Source organism: Epinephelus fuscoguttatus, linkage group LG8 (genome assembly GCF_011397635.1).
Source record: "Epinephelus fuscoguttatus linkage group LG8, E.fuscoguttatus.final_Chr_v1".
In the NCBI taxonomy this organism is placed as follows: Eukaryota; Metazoa; Chordata; class Actinopteri; order Perciformes; family Serranidae; genus Epinephelus; species Epinephelus fuscoguttatus.
In genome coordinates, this window is record NC_064759.1 from 26,460,196 (window position 1) to 26,482,514 (window position 22,319).

Here is a 22,319-nt window from a genome sequence, read left to right on the forward strand (position 1 = left end):
CCTAGGAAGTTTGACCGATCTGCATGAAACTCGGTGAACATAATCTAGGGACCAATATCTAAAGTTCCCTCTTGGCAAAAGTTGGAAAACTCACTAAAACTGAGCTTCTATAAGGCAAAGAATATTGCGGAGGGCGTGGCTCATCACATAAAGGTGTATAACATCTCAAGGGTTTCACCGATCACCACGCAACTTTGTAGGCATATGACCACACATAATCTGAGGGGACCCCTCCATTATTGACCCCATCAAACAAAAAGGGGGCGCTAGACAGCTAATTTCTTATCTAGGCCTAACCGCCATATCGATTTTTACTGAACTTGGTAGATATGTAGAACAGGACGCCTCAAGGTGACTGGAGAAATGTAACTCTAATTGGCAACTGGGTGGCGCTATAACAACAGAAAAATGCTTAAAAATGGCTAAAATGTAACCGATCGCTGTGGCTCCCCCTGTGGCCCAATGTTGTTGTTTTTTTTTCTAATTTTTGGTATGACTAATTCATGGTATGGTATGCTGTACTCAGTGAGTATGGACTAGTATCACCAATTCTCAAAATATCAATATATTCTCAAGCAGACCATGACAACTTTTAACTCAGTGAGAGCTGACGTCATTAAGACCAGAGGCGGAGCAAATGTTTTCTCAAAAGCCCCAAAAGTTTCAGGTTTTACAAGCACACACTTTGTGTCATTTAGATATGTTATTTATCCTGCTATGTTATAACCTAAAGAAATCTAACTGAGTAAATGTTCTTCTGTTGGCCTGATATTAGATTGCGAGTACTGAAGACCACATTTACTTGGCATTGTTTAAGATCCCTGATTTGCAGTTAGAGCAGCCCAGATTATTTGGATGGATTCAAATGTAAAAGATTTGTTAAATTAACATTCACTCGGTGAACTTTACCCCAGCATAGTGTAACAGATAGGTTTCAAGATAAGGAATGTCTGCCTTATCTGCATTATGTTATCTAAAAATAGTAACATCAGACAGTCCACAGGGGCTTGGCTTGGGAACCAGAGGGTTGCCGCCGGTTCGAGTTCCCTCACAGTGTGGACTGGCAGCTGGAGAGGTGCCAGTTCGCCTCCTGAGCACTGCCAAAGTGCCCTTGAGCGAGGCACCAAACCCCCAACTGCTCTGGACCAGTTGGGAACCACTGATCTACAGGTTGATCTTTCTCCTTAGCAACTATCATGTTTTTCTCAAATGATGTACAGATATTTAGGCTTTTAATGATCTCAAATAGCTTGAAAAATCAAGTGTATAGCTGCCATAAATGGGGACAATATCTCTGCAGGGGAGCATGCCTCGGACCCCATAGGTTTGGGCTGTGCCCTGAATGTTTACAATGTGTCATGATCTCTGAAAAAAATCTAAATCCAAGACAACTGTGACTACAAACCATCATGACCTCAGGCAAATACATAAACGAAGAGGAAGGTTATGAAGGTTTTTCCCTGGTCCCATCTAGCTACTGATTAACTAATCATAGCAACCATCAACTTGATATTAAAATGTCAAATACGTGAAAATACTGATGGGATGGATATCCAAAAAAGTCAGTATTGCTCCTCTTGCCTCAGGCCTCTGAACATGACCCAGTTGTTTTTCCTGGATTTTTTTTTATCAGTGAAGTTAATGTGTTGTGTATTTTCATCTCTTATTCTTCAATCTGAATTCTCACCATATTTCTCTGCTCTTGCCTGCAGTACTGTCACTGGATTGCTATGTGTGCACTGCTGCTGCCACCAACGACGCATGCAACAGTAACAACAACACTCAGACATGTGAGCCGCCGCTGGACATATGCATGACTGTCGTAGACGTCTTAGGTAACGATCAAAACGCAGTATCAGATCTCCGCTCAGGAATGTAAAGAACTACAGACTGTGGGCGGATCCAGTATTAATAGAAAATGTCTTATTGAATCTAAATGTATCTCTATAGAAGGTCTTGTTGTTTTATTGGAGAGTCATCACAGCTTCAGGGAAAACAGAATTGAGTCTAAAATATCTCACTCCAGTCCCCTGCTGTCTCTACATGTGTGTGTGTGTGTGTTGTTCAGGCGCTACCAAAACCATATCAAAGTCATGTGCCAGTGAGGCTACGTGCACGGGAGCTGCCTCGACTGCCTCAGTCGACTCAAACGGAAACGGAAACATCGTCAACTGCTGCAACAGCTTCAACCTGTGTAACTTCAGTGGAGCCGAGTCTGTTCACATACACACCGCACTGCTGCTTCTGACTGTGGGTGTATTATACCTGCTGTCACGCTGAGGACTCTGGGATATGTTGTCTCTACATGTGTCTCAATAGACTGTAATATTATGTAATATAATATAAAGACTGTTTAGGACTGTAATTCTGCTGGAGACACATTAGTCTCATTAATATCATTATATACGAGTATGAAGTTTTAAATACTGATAGGACCCTGACCTCTCTGTGGCAGGTTTTTCAGCACTGTTCTGGCACTTAAATTCTACTTTCACACCTCAGGGACTTGAATACTAACTGCTTCATGATGTACTATGTTTGACTATGCTAATGGATTGTCCAAACTATAATGTAAAATGTATCATAACATATACTGCAGTATTACAGCCTATATACACCTTTACATTTGTCAGTTTGCTGAATTTTGTTGCAACACTCTGCTCTCCTTTGTCTTTATTCCTACACCTGCCAACACAATCAGGGGATGACCAACATCACTGAAGTCTCATTCATGGCTGAAAGACTTCTAATGACTATTATTACAGATACAACATAGAGAGATGAATCCTGCAATCGCAATCTGCTCTGTCTCAGTGTCTAATTCACTACAGCGCAAACACGCCCATAAAGTTTTGCAGCTGAGTGCACTTTACCATTTTTTGGGGGGGTCAGACTGCAATTATCCATGTGGTAAAGTATAAATGTTGCCTTTGCAGCAACAACACAGGAGGCAGGACAACGGCAGAGAGAAAAAGAAAATGGACATTTCCAGATTGCGAGGCACAGGTCCTGACCTACAAAGTGCTGAGGCCTTCCCTAAAAGTGACAGAGAGAAACTGTATCTTTTGGATTTAATATACCTGTCCCTCATTGTGCCTTAGTAACACCAGCTCCGTGAAGATGGTAATAATTTCACTGTAACCGCGTGTGGCTGTTAGCACTGATGATTGTGAACGGGACATACAAAGGGGCCGATTTTGTGTTCAATATACATATTTAAATATGTGCATACAGCACAGGAGCACCAAGACGCTATTTGCTTGGCAGTTCAGTTATGCATTTCACCCTTTGCGGGTGCTTTGAGAAATATGAAACATGGTTTCTTTGTGTATTATTCTTGCAGTTTTAGTGGCTGCAAAAACTGCGCACTCCTTTTATGAATTTTAAGAAACTGAAACCAAGAAAAGTGAATGTTCCTGATTTACATTTTTTTTTTCAGGTTTTACAGAGGGTTAAAATTAGTAAAGCTGAGGGTTTGAAGGCAAGTGAAAGTGCTTTAAAAGTGAGGAAACTCCCTGTAGGACTTCATAGTAGTGCTGAAAGGAAAGAAATTTAAATTTAAATCAAATACAAAATGGACGACAGCAGGAAACCTCCCTCTTCAAGCCTGCATTAACATTCAATAACAAACTGTGTAACTTTTGATACTGGATGTATTAAATCTGATATGAAATACTTCCTAATAAATCACACATGTGGGCAGTCTGATTTCCATTTCGTCATTATTTTTATTTCATTGTTTTTCTCCTCCTATTTGACAAGATGGCTGACGTAGCCCAGAAGACAAAATAAAAACCAGTGTTTACTAGTACTAGTTCTGTACAATTCACCAGTGATTCACACCAGTATAGCTTACAATATACCAACATGAGCAGATTTACGCAACAACAAGATAAAATAGATTGTTTTTTTTAACTTTTATTTACTTTTTTTTAAATTCCTATTGAACCCAGATATGTGATAGTTTCATTGCTGGCTAAACCTGGAAATCAAATCTGGGTCAATCAGGGTTAAAAAAAAAAAAAAAGTTAGGATTTTTTTTTTGGTGCTGTGCAAATATGCTCTTCTCCATACCAGTATATCATGCTATACCAGTACAGTCACCAGTATGTTTCATATAGCAGTATGTCATACTCCATGTGGGGTCACTATTAACAAAGACACGTGTGATCTGCTGTTTTCTTTTTTCAGTTCAGTGTTTTGTGTCTGTAAGACAAGTTCCAGTCATGTGGCTCCACATTTCATGTGTATGTGTGTGTGTGTGTGTGTGTGTGTGTGTGTTTTGTTTCCCTGGGGACTGTTGCTAGGAGGGACATATTTAAAGAGTTAACACCTGACAGGATCTGGGACTCAGAGCACAAAGGTTCCAGTTGTGAGGTTTGTGTCCCAGGTAAATTCACTTTGTGACACCGGCTGTGGGTGAGGGGACAGGTAAAGGCGTGACACCAGTTTTGAAGGGGAACGATATTGGGACTGTGGGTGAGAGGAAAGGAGAGGAGACACTGTCCTCACAGACGTAGATTCAGTCGAGCTTTGTGACCAGTCTGAGACATGATGTCCTTTTCTTCCTCAAGGACAAATCCACTTTTTCATTTTCCGCTCATCAGAGTCAGTGCTGGGATCGAATATCTGTTTGTTTTCCAGGTTACAAACTGTTTTCCGTAAAGAGGAAGAAGCTGAAACATAACAACATGGAGCCAGCCGATAAAAAGAGTAAACTGAGTGTGTGTTTAGGGAATTTCCTGTCTGCGCTGTTGACGCAGACACAGTTGGATTCTTCACATTTGGAGTCTTTAAAACCGGCTCAGAGAGGAGCTGAGGAAGACTTCACGAAGGAGAGGAACAGCGAGAACAAAAAGGAAAGAAAGCTGAGTGAAATAGGGTAGTGTGTTTCTCCTTCAGGCAGCAGACCGGCGCTAGACTGTCCCCAAGCTTTAACGACCGTCCTTCCCTCCGTCTCCTCCTCTGCAATTTCTGAGTCTATAAATAAAACCTGGTGAGATGGAGGGAAGACGGGAATGGATGGAAGAGAGAAACGGGAGGAGCAATGGAGTATGGGAGTCTCCAGACCACACCAATGTCCTTGTTGAAGCATCCACTTGAAGCGCCGCATGTGACCACAGCTGAACAGATAACGTGGTCTGATCCGCCCATTCAAAAGAAGCCATGGTGATGTGGAGGTATTTCAACTGAGGAGAACGTTCACATCCAGGGGGGTCACGACACATGATATCAACACATGTACTGATATGGCTGCTGGCTGACGTCTCAGTCCGTTCCTGCGGTGAAGTTTCATGCAGATATGTTGCAGATCAAACGCAGTCCGGTCAGGTTCTGATGGCTTTGCTTAAAAGAGTGTTATCCCATAAAATCCACCCGATGTCTACAGATCTAATCGCTCCCATGATAGTTTGTCTATCAGAGGCTTTTAAACCTTTTGACCGCAGGAATCAGGCTCATCTCAGGTCAAGAGCCGTAGTTAAAAATCATCTTCCTCTTCGCTTTCCCTCCTCTCATCATTATATTACAGTCCAAAGAGAGTGAAGCTGCCGCGTCCCTGATTCAGGAAGTGTTTTTGCTCTGCTCTTGTATTACGAAAGTCACAGTGGTGGAGAGACGACCTCAGCGTACACAGGATTCAACATCTAATGATTCTTCACGGACTGTTGTCAAAGTGTCAGAGCCGTCGTTTTCTCCCTTGATGTAAAGCAGTCAGCTCCGATGACTCCCACGCATCACGATGTCACTTCAGATCTCCACTGCTAACAGTGAACCAGGACGATGCAGACCAGTTCCTGTTGCTCACATCGGCTGTCATGGGGCTAGTGCGGGCGGGACTGGGACATCATCTTGAGCCGTGACTGGTCGATGACGTCCAGCAGGTTCTTGGCATCGACTGCGAGAGCGTGAGCTGCAGTCAGCATCTGCTTCTTGTAGTCCTGCTGGAGACTGGGACAGAGCAAAAAACAGTGAGTGATTGAGATGAGAAGTGAAGTACCAAAGCCACTAAAATGTCTGACTGTGGCGCCCCCCTGGGGCAAACAGCTGATGTCCGTTGAGAAAAATGTTCCTCTGTGTTGCTGTTTTGACATTTTTCCAAACACTTAACATATTTTCTTTGTCTTAGATAGAATAGAAAACCTTTATTGTCGCTGCACAGTATACACACAATTAGTTCAATATCAGTGCATGAAAAAGACACAAGAAAACTCCACACACATAAACAAAAATCACGACAACATCCAGTTGACAACACAGAATCTAAAATAATAAGTTCAATAAACTAATATAACATCATTTTTCACTAGAATAAATGTAATTATTGCACATGATGCAGCAGGTTTGCCCTCGAAAGACAGTCCACATATCGCACATGAGGGGCCAATTAATGCTTGTTAGAGTTAAGTGTGCTTAACTGCACTAAAATCTAAGTTAAGAAGGTAGGTGTCTATGAGATGTAAATTTAACAATGTTTTCCAACATAAGGCACTGTCTGCAATTAAACTATTCTTTATATTTTCATAGGCCTGTCTTCATATTTGAACCTACCTGGTCATCACATATTGTTGGGCTAACTTCATCTTCCCGATCAGCTCCGCCAAGTCAGAGTTCAGAAGTTTCTGTGCCATCTCGATCTGTTGAAGAAAACCAGCGCATAAATATCTACCTATAAATCTGGCAGGATAAAATACCAACAACATTTAATGACAACAAGAATAAACTAACTACAAGGGCTGGGCGATATGGACAGAAATTCATACCTCTGTATTTACATGCTGAATGGCAATACACGATATATATCTCGGTATTTTTTTTTTTTTTTTACGAAATGGGCTACATGTTCAGTTGCAGGTCAAAGCCACATTTAAAATGTCACAAGCACTTTTTTAAATACAGACTGTGATCAAAATAAAATGCAAAGACAGGGATTTCTTTCACTGTTTGAAAATATATAGCTGCACAACATGTGAATAAAAAAGGCGTAAATCCATTGTAGTTTGGAACAATTAAAAACCTTTGTAGGGGGAGTTAAAATGTTGTTTTCATGGCCTTTCAAATGAATCTAGTGCTGGAAAATGATTTAAATATTTTATTTATTGAGGCTACTAATCTTATTTATGCACAAAGCATGAACAGTGAGGCCGAGGGAGGGAAGGAGAGAGAGACACTTTGTCCGTGTTATATATGTCATGTATATGTAACGTCTGTTCTGTCGCTGCATTTTTTAAACATATTTGTCACCTGCATCCAGGCGCTGTCTGAATGTCACACTATAGATTCTAACCACTAAGAAGAACAGCGATGCCCTATGATCCACCTCACACACAAACTTGCAGCGCAGCACTGGAATGCATGTGTGCTGCGGTAATGTCATTTATCTCACAGACTGATTTAGTGTAGCACGTGCAACATATAGACCGATGTCACACTGAAACTAATTAACAGACGGATTAAACACAGTAGCAGCTCCGTGTCTCTCTAAGTGTTGCCGGAGAACTTGTGAGTGAATGAGTGGGGCGGAGCTCTGCGGAGAGTGCGAGAGAGAAGAGATGCACACTGGTACGCCTTATATAATGCAACTTGACCCTGTATCGATATAAACAGTTTTGTCTAACTTTATATCTTGCTTGAAAATATACCAGTATATGGTACACAGTCGTTATATTGCCCAGGACTAATAACTACTTAAGATAAATGATCAGAGAACACACAATGAGTGTGTGAGTGTATGTATGTAGTTTAGATGAGTGTGTGTACCTCTCTGTGTGTACTGGCTGGAAGTTGTGGTAATGTCTCATCCACTGTGGCCAATAATGTCCTCAACGCCAGACCCACATCCTGAAACAAACACACACACACACACACACACACATTGGAAAATGCCTTTATAAAAACTCTGATTATACATGCAGTAAAGTATAAGCTAAAGGGGCTCATGAGGAGACTTAAATTATTAAATCCCAACAATGAAAAAGCAACATCAAGTGAGGTTAAAAGGTCAGCTCTGTGGAGTCTGCTTAACAGATGAGTCACAAATTATTCATTGGGAGGTATTCAGCCCTCTGAAGGAGCTGCACGGTGTCATTTAATTAGAACAGGGTGACATAACGCTGTATAAACAGAACAGCACTCATCTGTGTAATGCTTTCAAGCTTTAATGTCAGGGTTTGCAGCTCAAATTCAGCGAGCGTCTGAAAAAAAAAAATGCTGAAGAGATCTGTTAGATGTGTTAGAGCGCCTCGGTTACCTTGACCATGGGAACGTATTCCTCCGGAGGAGCCGGCTGGATCTTGCTTGACATCTCAATCACAGCTTTGACCAATCCTGTCACATTCTCGTACACCTTGTCGTTGGAGCGGTCCAGATTGGCGGTGGGGGGCGGGCTGATCTCTTGGGGCTGAAGCTGGATGATGTGAGCACAAAAAAGCAATGAGTGGCTGAATGAGGCTGAGTGAACAAAAACCCACAGGTCTGTGAGAACGGGCAATGACACAGACAAGACAATGTTGATGAAAAATATGAGACTGTACAAATCCTACACTATTACAGAGTCGTACATGAATTATATTTTTGTTTAACTAAGGAGTTTCTGCTGAGGGCTGTAACTTAACAAAAAACAAACTGTCATAAAAGGTAAATAAGTGCATTAAAATGTAATCTAATGTCTGAGTAAATGAATGAATGTGAGAAGATTTGCAATTTGTCATTGGGTTGCTGGACTATCACTTACTGCCTCTGTTAACTATATGCACAATTTGCATTTTTATTTGTTCATGTATTTAATTTGAATTTGTATCTATATATATTTTTAAATTTTATTCTATATATATTACTTTTCCACACTCATTAGTTTTTGCACTTTTTATTCACCTTTTGCTGGACTTTAAATTACTGACGGTTGGCCTTATGTCCAATCTGTATTTGTGCATATATTTACCGTTAATTTGTGTTATATTATCCACAGCAATCATTATTCTTGCACTGCTCTTACTGTTTTAACCACCTTACATTTGCGCTACATCAATTAACACACATTCTATTATAGTTACAGCTCTCTGGTAGCTCTGGTGGCTGGACTATTATTTCACTGCTGTTTTTATTCTTGTGTGTATCTGTGTTTTGTACATGTCATTAAGCTACTGGATGCCTAAATTTCCCTCGGATCTATAAAGTATATCTTCAGATCTGTGATACATAGTGGTGTTATATGTAGTTCCCTGTTCTGGCCACTAGATGGCAGTGACACACTGGTACAAAAAGACATAATCAATAAAAAAAATGAATTTAATCCTGACCTCATTTGACCTTTACTTATGTGTATACTTAAAAATTGTGACTATAGAAAGTTTCAGTTGCTTTTTCTGCTATTAAATTAGTTTTACAGCAGCTGTCACTAAAAACATGTTTTTTATTTTATTTTATTTATTTTTTTTTTTTACATATGTTTGCCTCTTTTCGTTCACCTTCTACATACTCCTCCCTCCGGTGGGAGATCATTTTTGGGTGATCAGTCACCTCCAGCTGTCACAACACTACAGCTCTGAACCTTGTACACATTATGGCCTGCAACTAAAGCGCAAAATGTTTGTCTAAAAAAACAAAACAAAAAAACTAGCACATTCTGCTGTGCTGATTTTAAGACTTCAGGCAGACTGTGTTTGACATGGAAGACTAAAGGAAGTCAAACTGTGTTTTTACTGGCAAGTCAAAAAACACAAATTTGGCTCAAAGGGCTCTACAATCTGTACAACACAGGAAAAAGCAACAAAGAACAGATCTCTATCTATCAAATGTATTTCACACTCACTCTGACAATATTTTTCATTTTAGCCTAAAAAACGGATGTGATTGATATAAAATAACGTCCGGTTTGACAAAGGGTTAAATACTGTTAGTTTCAGACAACAAACACGACTATATAGATTTGGAGGTTAGTTTTAAGGGGAAAAGACGGCAACACCTGACTGATGTCTACACTACAGAGGGGACTGGAATGCTGAATTTGATTTGTTGGGACAGAGAAATCAAAGAAACGACGGAAGAAGGGATCAAATGAATGTGTGTGTGATCAACTAGCAGACAAGACGCACAGTAAACACACACAGTCAGTGTGCTGCTTACCCGCCAGGGCTAGAGGTCAACAGTAAGGCAGTGCATGAGGAGGAGGAGGAGGAGAAGGAGGAGGTGGGGAGGAGGGAGCAGCCAAAGAAAAAAAGAGGATAAAAGGAAAATATTAAAGCATTAAAAACATGCAACCTGTTTATTTTTGTTTCAGGTGTTGTGTTGGTATTGTGTGCTGTGTGTGTACCTTGACTCCGTCATTATAACTGTCTCCAGTATTTAGACAGGCCAGGCTGCCCACTTGGCTCTGGGCTCCGGGTCGAGGAGGTTTCTTTGGGGGAGCTGCATGCTCTGCAGGAAACAACATGGGAAAGTCAAAATTATTTCTCCTCACAGTTTTACAGTCTCATACACACATACATGTTCTGAACAGACTGTACTTTAACATTTTTCTGAGGGACCAAAGCAGCAGCAACTGATGTAGTTCAACATTAGTGTGGGGCTGCAACTTAAGATTATTTTCTTTATTAACTATTAATTGTTTAGTCTGTTTTGTCTGACTGACAGTGAAAAACCCAGCTATATTTATATATTTATTATTAAATATCAAAACGACATCAAGCACAAAGGAGCAGAAAATCCTCACATTTTAGAAGATGCTTGGAATTTTTATTTGATTAAACATCTGAAACAATTAATCCATTATAAAAAATTGTTGCCAATGAATTCTCTCTAGATCAGGGGTGTCAGACTAATTTTAGTTCATGGGCCTTTGTTTTTAGTTTAATTAAAAAATATTAAAGTGCATAAAGCAGAAGCTATCGAGGAAGCAGGTTGAGTCTTCCCCTGCCTTATAAACCATTTACAAACTTGAAAAGTTTTGGCAGTGCCTCAGCAGCAGGGTTCCACCAGTATTGTTTTAAGACTTGTCTAATACAGACTCTTTTGTACAGAAGCTGCTGGTTGACAATATTTTGCACCATGTTTGATATCTTTAAAATATGATCACAGTAAGTATGCATTGCTTTTTCAGAGAACTGTATTCTAGTCAGGGTGGAAAAACCTCTGAGGGTGCATTTTACATCAAGACAGTGGTTCCCAACTGGTCTGTTGGTTCCACAGGGTCCAGATTTCACCTTAGTCATTAGTTGGAGGTCCACACAGTTTAATACATTTGGACTTATAACTACGTTCGGCCACGTTATTGAGCTAGTTTGCTGTCTCTGTCAAGCAGCTGTCTGTTTGACACTCACTCTACAGCAGAAAATAGCCCTTCAAAATAAAAGCTCTATGCTGGAACTTAAAAAAAAAGTGTGTTTCAGTGTGTTTGCAAGTCATTTGCGACCCATTTAGAATGAACCCACTGCCCACTTTTGGACCCCGACCCACCAGTTGGGAACAACAGCATTAAGAGAGCTATTCAGTGTTAAACTTTCTCCTGAAACCTCTTAGTCTTCACAAGTGCATCACTATTAGGTGTGCAAAGTCACCCAGTGGGCCTGATTGGACCCTTTAGCTGGCCGGTTTGGCCCCTGGGCCGTATGTTTGACACCCCTGCTCTAGATTGACCAATCATCTTATTGTTTCAGCTCTATGTAAGAATAAAAAAAAGTAAATTTTGCAGGTGATGGTCAATAAGTAACATTATTGTTATTATTGTTGTGTTTTTTAAATAACTGATTAATTTATAAATATAATAAGTAATTTTTTTTTTAATTTACTTTTTAAGTATGTTCTCCCTGTCTTTTGACATTATGCCTGTACATATGTAAAGAAGCATGGCAATACCCTGTTTTGTTATCTTTGAAAACAATGTTTCACAATAAAAATTTGAAATACAATAAAAACAGAAGGAAAATGGTTTTAACATCACTGAAAAACGCTGCAACTAATCATATTATAAAAACCAAACTGTCCTTCAAAATCTCCTCACTGTAAAAGCTGAATGTTTTTCTGTTGTCTCTGCGTTAGGCCGCCTGCACGTTGGGCATATTCACGCTCTGAGCACACAACATATTGAACCTGATATGCTGTCTGAGTCCATATAAACAGAGGTTGGTTTGTTCGCTGGCAGGCCAACAGGCTGCGGAGTTCACAATTGGATCCGTCATATTGTGGCAACAGACTGTAAACTCTGTAAGTGCACAGTGACACACACAGACTGACACTCTATCTGCTGGAGGAGGGCACTGACACTGAATCTGTATGCAGAGGGTGAGCTGGAGCTAAACAGAGCAGTGTGAGGGTAGATGGGTTAACTGCATACTTTGGGAGATTAAGAGACAGTAAGGGTTCTCTACAGTTATCAGACTCTTACATTTAATGCCTTTAAAGACCTTTTTAAGGTCATTTTTAACCAAATTTAAGTCCGATTTTTGGACCAATCATCTTTTTCTTATGCTTGCATTGCAGGTAAATTGAAAAATATGTATATGTGGTTCAGTGCAGAAGTAGGTTTATGGAAGGAATATGCTTATTAGAGTGAGTTAGGTTAATCTACATTTTGCCAAGCTTGACTCATTTTGACAAAAAGAAATAAAACGATAGATAAATGTAATAATATAAAATGTTTGTAGCAATTCAGACCTCACAAACTCAAATTTTGGATTATTTAATGTCTTTTAAGGCCTAGCATTTTTAACATTACAACATTTTAAGACATTTGAAGGGCTTGCAGACACCCTGAACAATAGAGGTTGTGTGATTACAGACCGTTACAGGCCTGTCTATTACCTGGTTTGCCAACGGGCTGGTATATGTGCTGGTTTCCTGTCTGCACAAACAAACAAACACAACAACAAAACAAGGGTTAGCAAATTCTCAGTCACACATAATCAGAAGCTTCACAGGAAATTAGAATTTCACAGGCAAGAACCACCAGAAAAAATGTTGGGAATCCAATTTAATTTACTTGTCACACGACATGGCGTCTCAATTTGTTCTTGTAAAACACACACTCGTCTCCGGTCGTGGAGTTGTTTCTGTTTCCAGTGGTGTGTGGTCTAGCACTCTGTTACTTATGTCAACAAAAATATTCTGTCTGGCTGCACAGGGATAACAAAAAAAAGAAACACTTCCTTTGTTAGTGCTTCCCTTTCAAAACCAGATAAAGCCCTGCAGCATGTCTTTATGATTTGATGGTTGTGAGCATAAACTCATGCCACAAACTCTGTAGTGGTGCCACACATGTTATATATTTACTTTGTTGAATTATTACTGAATCTCTGTTGTTTTTTTCTGTGTGAGAAAAACAGTACAGAGGGCTTCGAAACCCATCAGAGTGTTGAGGTCTGACAACCGCCAACACCCCGAAATACCCTACTACAGCATTTTACACGAACACACACACACACACACATGCACACACATGCACATGCGCGCACACACACACACATACACACACACACACACACACACACGGGAGATTTTCCCACCACAAACCACAGCCATTCAATGGGAGGAGGAGTACAGGCAGAGAAATGAATTACAGAGACAGAAATATCTGACCCATGGCAGCTTCAGACTGCTACAACAACTCGTGCTGGCATCAAGAACACAACACACATCAATGTACAACTCTGTGTTCTGCTCTCTAGATGAGATAAAGTTACTTGATGGGATAAAATTACTCCAAATTCCGATCAACAACATAGTTTAGTTTCAGGATGTGAAATATAATCACAGAAAGACTTCGAGAAAAACACACAAGACTCCAGTTTTTAGTCTACAAAAACAAACACATTACAGGAGGGAAAAAGGTGCTGAAGTTACTTCTCAGTACCACCTGTGTTAACATATGATGAAGGTTTAAACAGCTTATAACCACCATTATGCTGTGCTGAGAGAAAACGTTCATCTGTTGCTGCAAATCATGTTACACCACAGAGCTCAGTTTAAAATATGATGTGGTTAGCTGTCTTAAAGGAGCAGTGTGTAGGATTTAGTGGCATCTAGTGGTGAGCTTGGAGACTGCAACCTGCTGAATACCCCTCAGCTCAGGGCTGGGCGATATGGCCTACAAATAATATCGCAATACTGTATATACAGGCTAGATAGCGACACACAATATATATGTCTTGATATGAAATTTGTAGACTACTGTAGACAACTATAAACTTCTAAATAATTCGAAACTTCGAATTTAATTCGAAGCATGCGACGACAGGGGGGTGGTGACAACTCTGCGGAGGTCCGCGCGGACTAAAAGCGGACGTCCGCAAGCCCTGTGTGCGCAAAGCTCAGATTTTACGACCGCGTGGACTCCGCTCCATGCACCAGTGTCACTCAAAAGACTGCTCGGCATGTATTTTTCACATCGCCAAGACAGAAACGCGCAACAATTGGGGGTAATGTAGTGTTTCACGGACATTTTTACAGGAAACTACAACGCAGAAGTGCGCTCGACGATGGAAGCCCAAATGACTGCGGACATTCCTCCGCTCCGCTTATAGTGCACCCGAGTCTGTGAGCACCTTAAATTAAAACCCTTGGTGCATACTGCAGCACAGTCAAACAGATGCTTAACTCAGAGCATCCGAAGTGTCTCTGACACCAGACTCAGAGCGGCTCTGAGTGCGCTCGTTGGGTTAGTGTTGCGTTTAAGGCCTCCCCCAAAAAACGAAAAAAAAAAAAAAAAAAAAGCACCGAAGCTTCGAATTTTTTTTTTTTCTCCACAATCAAATCCCGTGCCATCGAATGAAGCTTCGAAGCTTCTAATTTTTTGGGTCAGCCCTAAAAATTATTATAATAAATTAAATTAAGTGATAATAATGTTAAACACAAAAGTGTTATAAAGATATAAATAAATGGTGCTTTTATTCTGAAGCATCTGGCTCATCTCAGGCTGGCAGTGTTGATGTTTTCACTGTGAACTTGAAGCTGCCAGTCAACAGTCAGGTGTCAGCAGTTAGTTCGAAGTTAAACTGTTACAGCGGCGCCGTTACATGTAGGACTGATTCACTGTGAGCCAGAAACAAACTAACAGCTCTCCGGTTCATAAACTAATAATATTTGCAAGTCACACTGGTGCTCCATGGTCGCAAAATGCAACTAAATAGTCACAGTCTGGAGTACTACAGACACAAAAACACATGCCTTGCCTGCTCACACTATTGCCCAGGTGAGAGTGGTCTGGATGGACAGAGGAGTGTATTTGCTGAGTCACGGTTGTGAGTCCAAGTCTAAGTGAGCCAAAGGCAGTCTCATGCTGGTGGTTTAAAAGATTGATGTCACAGTTCAGACTTGATGTTCACAATATAGTATTTGTATACATCCCATGTGGAACAAGCCATGAAACATTGAGTGTAATCAATTTATCACCTGCATTTCCATGCCTGAAGGAGAACCTACAGTGGCTGTCTGGTAATGTTCGAAAATACAAAAGGACCTCTGTAGAGCCAGTGTTTGGTTTGTCTGTTCTGGGCTACTGTAGAAACAACATGGCGGACTCAGTGGAAGAGGACCTGCTTCTAATGTAGATATAAATGGTTTGTTCTAAGCTAGCACAAGCACAATGACTTTCAGTTTCAGGTGGTTATAAGCTGATAAAAAATTGGTTATGAATATTACATACCATTCCTGTCAATAGATCCCTCTAAATCCTACACACTGTACCTTGAAGTAAACACAAATATGGCAGCAAAGAAACTATATCTTGTTTCACAAACACTGATACTGTAGCAGGTTTGTATATGATTATTGGACTACAGCTGCAGCTGATGGTTATTTTCGTTATTGATTAATTTGATGATTAAGTTCCTGTTAAACAATTGTCTGTGTCTCTAAAATGTCAGAGGATAGTACAATTTTCCAGAACCCTAAGTGAAGCTTCAAGACACAGAAAGCAGAAACTTCTCACACTTTAGAAACATCTTTTTTGCTTTTGCCAAATGACTTATCTTGTAAATGATTATTTATCTAATTTTCTAAGTTCAAAGCTCATTATCTAATATGTTAACGCAATAACCTTAGGAGGGTGCTGGCTAACATGCTGAAAACAAAGCCCTTCTAAAAAGACACACATACTTGAGGCTGCAGCTGCAGGCTCATGACTTTCTATGAAATGACTACTTGTTTTCTTGAAGCAGTGCTCTATTAATAACCGGCCCATGTTGTGGGAATTCATTGACCCCTCATTGCTGACCCCGCCCCCAACAGGTCACTTCCTGTCCCTGGATCAATCCCTTCAGCTCTAATCAAAACAAACACATGCTGCAACCAATTGCAGCGAGTCCGGCCAGAATGTGAACTTCCGTCAACATTTGTCTTTATCAGACATCCTCCTCCTCTTAAACATACAAACAGTTCAGAAAAGCAACTTCCTTCTTATTGTGGTCGCAGTGGTCATGATTTTGACAGTGAAAATTAGAAAGCGGTGATGTGAAGTGCAGTTCATTTAGGAGAAGTACAAATAACACCAACTAACAGTGAGATGGATGGAGATAGAAACCAGCTGTAGAAAGTAACGTACCGGTGCTTGAAGTCCACCGTCCTCTCTGTCCAGACTCCCTCTGGAACTTCTAGAGTCTGGTTTCTAAACACACACACACAAACATAAAATTTACATCTCCATACAGCAACAGGTTTTAAAAGTATAGTTCGGATCTTCTGAAGTAGGGTTGTGTAAGGTATTTATCTGTAGTAGTATCTGCAATCTGTAGTGTATTATGAACAGTAGATTGGCATGCCCCCAGTTTGAAGGTGCAGTCAGGGGTACTGACATGGAAGCTAAGTAATGTACTGCTGTGGATGAGGGTAATAAATCAACATCAGTTTCAGTGTACACTATATTTACTTCGCCATCAGACAGCGATTTCTGACAGGGGACTAAAGTCATTATATCGCTCTCTTCAAAGCCAGACTCCATTGAGAAAAACAGTAATTTAACATCACTGAACATAGGAGCTGCTGGTCTACCACTGCCTCCATCAGTTATTTTGTTTGTGTAATTGTTTGACTTTGGTGTTTCTCAGGGTTGATTCAGTCACACAATAACACAAACTAACTAACTGATCAGGGCAGCAGTAGACCTGCACAGCTCCCACATTCAGCAATGTAAAATTACTGTTTTTGTCAATGGAGTCTGTTGACTTCAATTAGAGCACAACGGGGAAATGAAGCTGTTAAAGGCTTTCCCATCAGAATGGGCTGTCTGATGGAAATGCAAAGCAGTGTACAACTCAGAATTTTTCGAGGAGGCTAAAATACGTTTTGCTGCTTTTCGTCCACAGCAGTACATTGCTTTGCTTCAGTGTAAGTATTCCTGCCTCATCACCAAACTTGAGGCGTGCCAGCTGACATCTACTGTATGTAATATACTGAATATGGATAAGTACACACACAACCCCACTTCAAAAAATCCTCACTGTCCCTTTAAGGTCAAGGCTGGTTTCACTTCAATTTGCTCTCGATTAGAGATTAACCGAGATAAATTAAAAGTTCCGTATTCACAGTTATACAAAGTGTTTTTCCGATGAACAGTAAGTTGTTTGTTTTTGTTCTGATTCCTGGGATACTCTCTGAGACAAACACCCTTTCATGGCATATCATCATCACATATCACATGCTGTTGTAAAACTGGTGCATTAAATGGTGCAAACTCGGTCACTGAAACCACTTGATTTACAGATTTGCTTAGGACTTTAGGATTTAAATAAACATCTTTTACTATACTACCACATACAGCCATTTTACTGCAGGAATACAAGACTGTGCACCCTCGAATTAGTAAATGAGTGATAGTTATTTGTCCGAGGTGAAAGTGACTCCAACTCTCCAGATGCAAAGTTAATCTTAAATCTTACAGTAAGTATGTGAATGAAAAAATGATTGAGTGAATCACTGCAGTGAAGCTCACATAAAAAAACTCATTAATATATGGATCCAAACAGCCTCCCTGCAGGAGTCTTCAAATGAAAACAGGAACATACTGTACAAAGCTGCAGGATCTACAAGTGCCAGACTTGTCTTCTTACACACAAACAAACTTTTTCCAATGTAATTACAACTTTTCAGCATCAACATTTAACACCAAAATTCCCCTGCAGCCCCAGAGTACCCACAAACAAAGCCAAAATAAAACCAAACACCTCTCTCAAACACACATACACACACACACACACACACGTCGGTGCCTACCAGTTTTCCAAGACAGGACTTGAAGACCAGCATTGCCATTGAGTTCATCAAAGTTGTCTGATGAATCGTTTGTGATGAGTTGTCTGAGGTTTTGTTGTGTCTGAGCTGCTATCGCTTTCTGATCTTATTGTATGTGTCTGCCTCTCTGACTGAGTGTTTTCCTGTCCGTCTGTTCTGTATCCTCGTCTGTGCCAGCAGTTTCATCAAGGCAAGAATTTAGATTTAACTCCAGCTTCCTGCCTCCAGCACACTTATATCTGACTCTGACGCATGGAGAGAGGGTAGGAGAGGAGAAAGAGGAGGAGGAGGAGGAGGAGGAAGAGGAGGAGGAGGGATGGAGCACGCTGCCAACGAGCCGTCAGTGTGTGAGCATGTCTACCCTTCTTTCCCAAACCATTCTTCCTCTCTCCTCCCTTTCTCGCCCCTCCCTGAAGTGACAGCGTTATAAAAACCAGCCAGCCGCCAACACACACACACACACACACACACACACACACACACACATACACATACATACACACACATACATACACACACACACACACACACACACACACATAAATATACGCCTCCCCAGCTTTTCAGTAATCTTGTGTGTTGTCAGTTAGCGGTTGTGGGTCAAAGACAGACTGTTGACTGGGCTGTCAGATTGTCTAAGCCTATCATTAGCCTGGAATTCACACAGGCCACACCTGCCTACAAACTCTCGCTCTCGATCACACACACACACACACACACACACACACACACACACACACACACACACATAATAAAATTCTTGAGCAAAACCCCAGACAGCTCCTTCAATCAGTGTTCACAGAAATATGCATCCTACATGAAATGTTCCTCCTCCCCTCCCTCCCTCCCTGTCTCTATGTCAGAGGGTCTCTTCTTAAGATGTAACATCTTTCACACTCGACAGCAACAAACACTGCGTTCATTTATGTTTGTGTGTGTGAGGGTTTCACTAGAACAGTAGGTCAGTCATATTGAATTTACTGCTGGATACTTCGCGCCAGTTGGCACTCCACTAGAGCAGGAGAGATGGAAATGATTTTCTGTAGGTGGGATGAAGTGAGATCTGACACTTTCTAATGTCACAATGGAGGGACAACTACATGGGTTGATGTTGGTCATCGTGGACTATATTGCTTGCACTGTTCATTTCAGTCAACCATACAGTTTGAAAACGAGGCACGGCTCCAACTAGGAAACAATGTTTTGATGCATTGGATGCGCTGAATGTACGTATTAAGGCAGTACAGGAGGAGGCGCACATTAATCCTCCAGGACTGTAACATGCTCATGGTTAACCCAAACAATGTGTCATGTGACTGCAGTTGGTTCAGATAGAGGTCGGAACACGTTTTCACCACAAATGAACCACACCAGAGTTTGTTTGTAACTGAACCGAGACCACCTCTTTAAGAAAGTCTCGGTCCGGTCGTTATGGTGCACACCTGAGTGCGATTGCTGTGTTCACACCTGTCCAAACGAACTTGAGTTTGACTGAACCAAACCAAACAGGGCAGGTGTGAAAGCACCTTAATTTATTAACTTTGAAAATAACTTGGTTCTTAGCTGATCCCAAAAAATCCTTCTTTTGCTTTCACTCATCTTTGAAGGTCAAAGCAGGGTCACCATGACAGTCACCCTTTAAAGGGTAAGGTGTCATGCTCTCGTATATTTCACCAGGCTTCAACCACTGTTCCAAATATAAAGTGCATCCCTAAAAGTGTTTTCAGTGAGAGTTTGAACACTCTGCAACTGAGGGGGAATATCATAACTGCTGCAATCGTAATCCTAATCTTAAGAATGGCTGAAGGGATTTCTATGTCTATGTTTTGGTTTTTTTATTGTTATTATTTATTCAATTTTCTGATAAGTGTTTGTCCTTGAGGGGGGTGTGATGAATTTGAAAGAGTCCATTAACAAATTTACAAAAACAAACATGCACTGTGGAACTAAAATAAAAATACTGCAACAACACAACTGACAAGTCAAAAATGGCAACTTAGCAAGAAAGCTTTACATCCCAGGTACCGATAACACACTGCACCATGCACGACAACATCACACGAAAATGGGACTCTTAAAAATGTTGCTGTTTCTCTGTCTTCTACTTTTCTGCAGTGGCATTTTCCTGGTCATGCAGATATACTGTATATACACACTTTGTTTTATAATGTTTAGGATGAAACAGGTAGCATTAAAAAATCCAAATGGTCTTATAATCAACTTGCAGAATTATGTCAGCAAACCTTTTTTTACTCGTCTCTGAAACAGAAATAGATTTGATTAGTCTTAAATCTTAAATATACCATTATGTCCCGAGTATTGTGTATTAACTACGTCTATGTCTTTATCCACTGTGTGCACTGTGTGTGTTACCAGCAGCCTTTCCTCCTGCTCCAGCCACCTCTGGTCCTCCTCCATCTGCTGTTGTTGTATCATCAGCTGTTCCTCCATTAACAGGCACTGAGGGCCTACACACTGCTGCATGTCTACTGCCCTGTCCTACACACACACAAACACAAGCATGCAACAAAAGACAAACACAGCAACATGACATGCACAGCAACGTGGGGACACACGCACAGTCACAGATGAACAGAAACATGCACACACACACGCGCACACAAATATGCGGAGGACAGACAGACACATACACCAGACTGATGAGAGGCTGAACTGAGATGATGGACACGCACACTAAAAATAATGTGTCAAATGAGCCATCGATTTTTTTGTAATATATATATTATTATGTAAATTTGTGGACTGGACTCTTTATGCAGGTGGTGTTTTTTTATTCACAATACTTCCTCACAGAGTGACTGACTGATCATCATAAAGCTGACAGACAAGAAATGAAATTCTCACTGGTAGGCAGACTTTGTCGAATAGCCCCAACAAACAAATTTCCACAAAGTAAAAATATTCAAGATTTTAAGACTGTTAACTCTTGAAAATTAAATAAATCACAAAAGACAGCTTTTTATTATTTTGTGAATGGATGCGAGCTGGTGGGGTAACCTGCTGTGTTCATAGCAAACAGCATAATTCTGTGTGTGTTTCACTTCTGTCATGAATTACTTCTGTGTGTGTGTGTGTGTGTGTGTGTGTGTATGTTTATCGGCATAAAAATCGGTCTCTTACCTCCATCGCAGAGCCCCATAGTGCCATGTCGTGCCCATGTGGATGGGGAAGGTGCTGTGCGTGCGAGTGTGTGTGGACATGGTGGCGGGGGTGTGTGTGCGCGTGGTGTGTGTCCACCATCGTGGCCTGTGGGGGGTACAGGGCGCTGGGCACAGAGGGGAGGGTGTGAGGGCCGGGGTACCCCGCCATCTGATCCAGGGAGGGAGGGAGGGCAGAAAAAGACACACTGTTAGTTTGTCATCAGTTCTCTTTTGATTACATCTTTATGTAATGTATGCTTTTTTTCTGTTTTAGCTAATAATTTCTCCGAAAACAGTTTCTGTCCTTTAAAAGTGTACCTACATATTACAACCTTTTTCCCAAGGAAGAAACAAGCAGGTGAAAAAAAATGTTTTTCTGGTGCACTGATCAAATTTGAGATTTTCTGCTATTATGTTTCCATATATTATATCAGAATAGTAGAAAGAAAATGTCAAAAATACACATGTAGGTGTTTATTTTAGTTCAGACCTCTGTTCTGAAAATGTATGCAAAAGTGCATATTTAATTTAATAATATATAATTTACATATCTGAATATGAATTTTAAGAAAATTTGTAACACAAAAAAATAATTGGCTTAATGTAAATAATAAACTGGGGAAGTGATATTTATCAGTTAAAATCTTTACCCAGTTCACCAGTAGTGTCTCATATCTTGTCTAAAAATGTATGGATATATTTTAAAATACATATCTTTAGAGGCCATTTTCCCAAAATGAATTTTTTCTCATACTCTGAGCCAGAAATTTGCACTTCAGTCGCACTTATATCCACCAAACTTTCCAATTTTACTCCTATACATTTCCTGAAGGTTTTTAAAGAGGGGTTTGTTCATATATCATTCATAGTCTGATTTATGTAAAATTTAATTCCTAAAAACATTAATTATTGACAGTATTTTCTGATTTATGCGTGCCAAAA

The 22,319-nt window shown here is 40.5% G+C and overlaps 1 protein-coding gene across 5 annotated transcripts in view; it reads right to left on the bottom strand.

Moving 5' to 3' along the window:
* Positions 1–4,012: 4,012 nt before the first annotated feature.
* LOC125893403 (focal adhesion kinase 1-like) overlaps positions 4,013–22,319 on the bottom strand; it is an 86,462-nt gene continuing 68,155 nt past the window's right edge. For all 5 annotated transcript variants that reach the window (XM_049584062.1, XM_049584061.1, XM_049584064.1 and 2 more), the window contains 9 exons: positions 21,358–21,546; positions 20,590–20,715; positions 16,532–16,594; positions 12,796–12,835; positions 10,310–10,413; positions 8,249–8,404; positions 7,759–7,839; positions 6,550–6,635; positions 4,013–5,949 (listed from right to left, as the gene is read on the bottom strand). In XM_049584062.1, the coding sequence (XP_049440019.1) occupies positions 5,823–5,949; positions 6,550–6,635; positions 7,759–7,839; positions 8,249–8,404; positions 10,310–10,413; positions 12,796–12,835; positions 16,532–16,594; positions 20,590–20,715; positions 21,358–21,546 (972 nt within the window). In that variant the 3' untranslated portion in view covers positions 4,013–5,822. The remainder of the gene's footprint in view (positions 5,950–6,549; positions 6,636–7,758; positions 7,840–8,248; positions 8,405–10,309; positions 10,414–12,795; positions 12,836–16,531; positions 16,595–20,589; positions 20,716–21,357; positions 21,547–22,319) is intronic.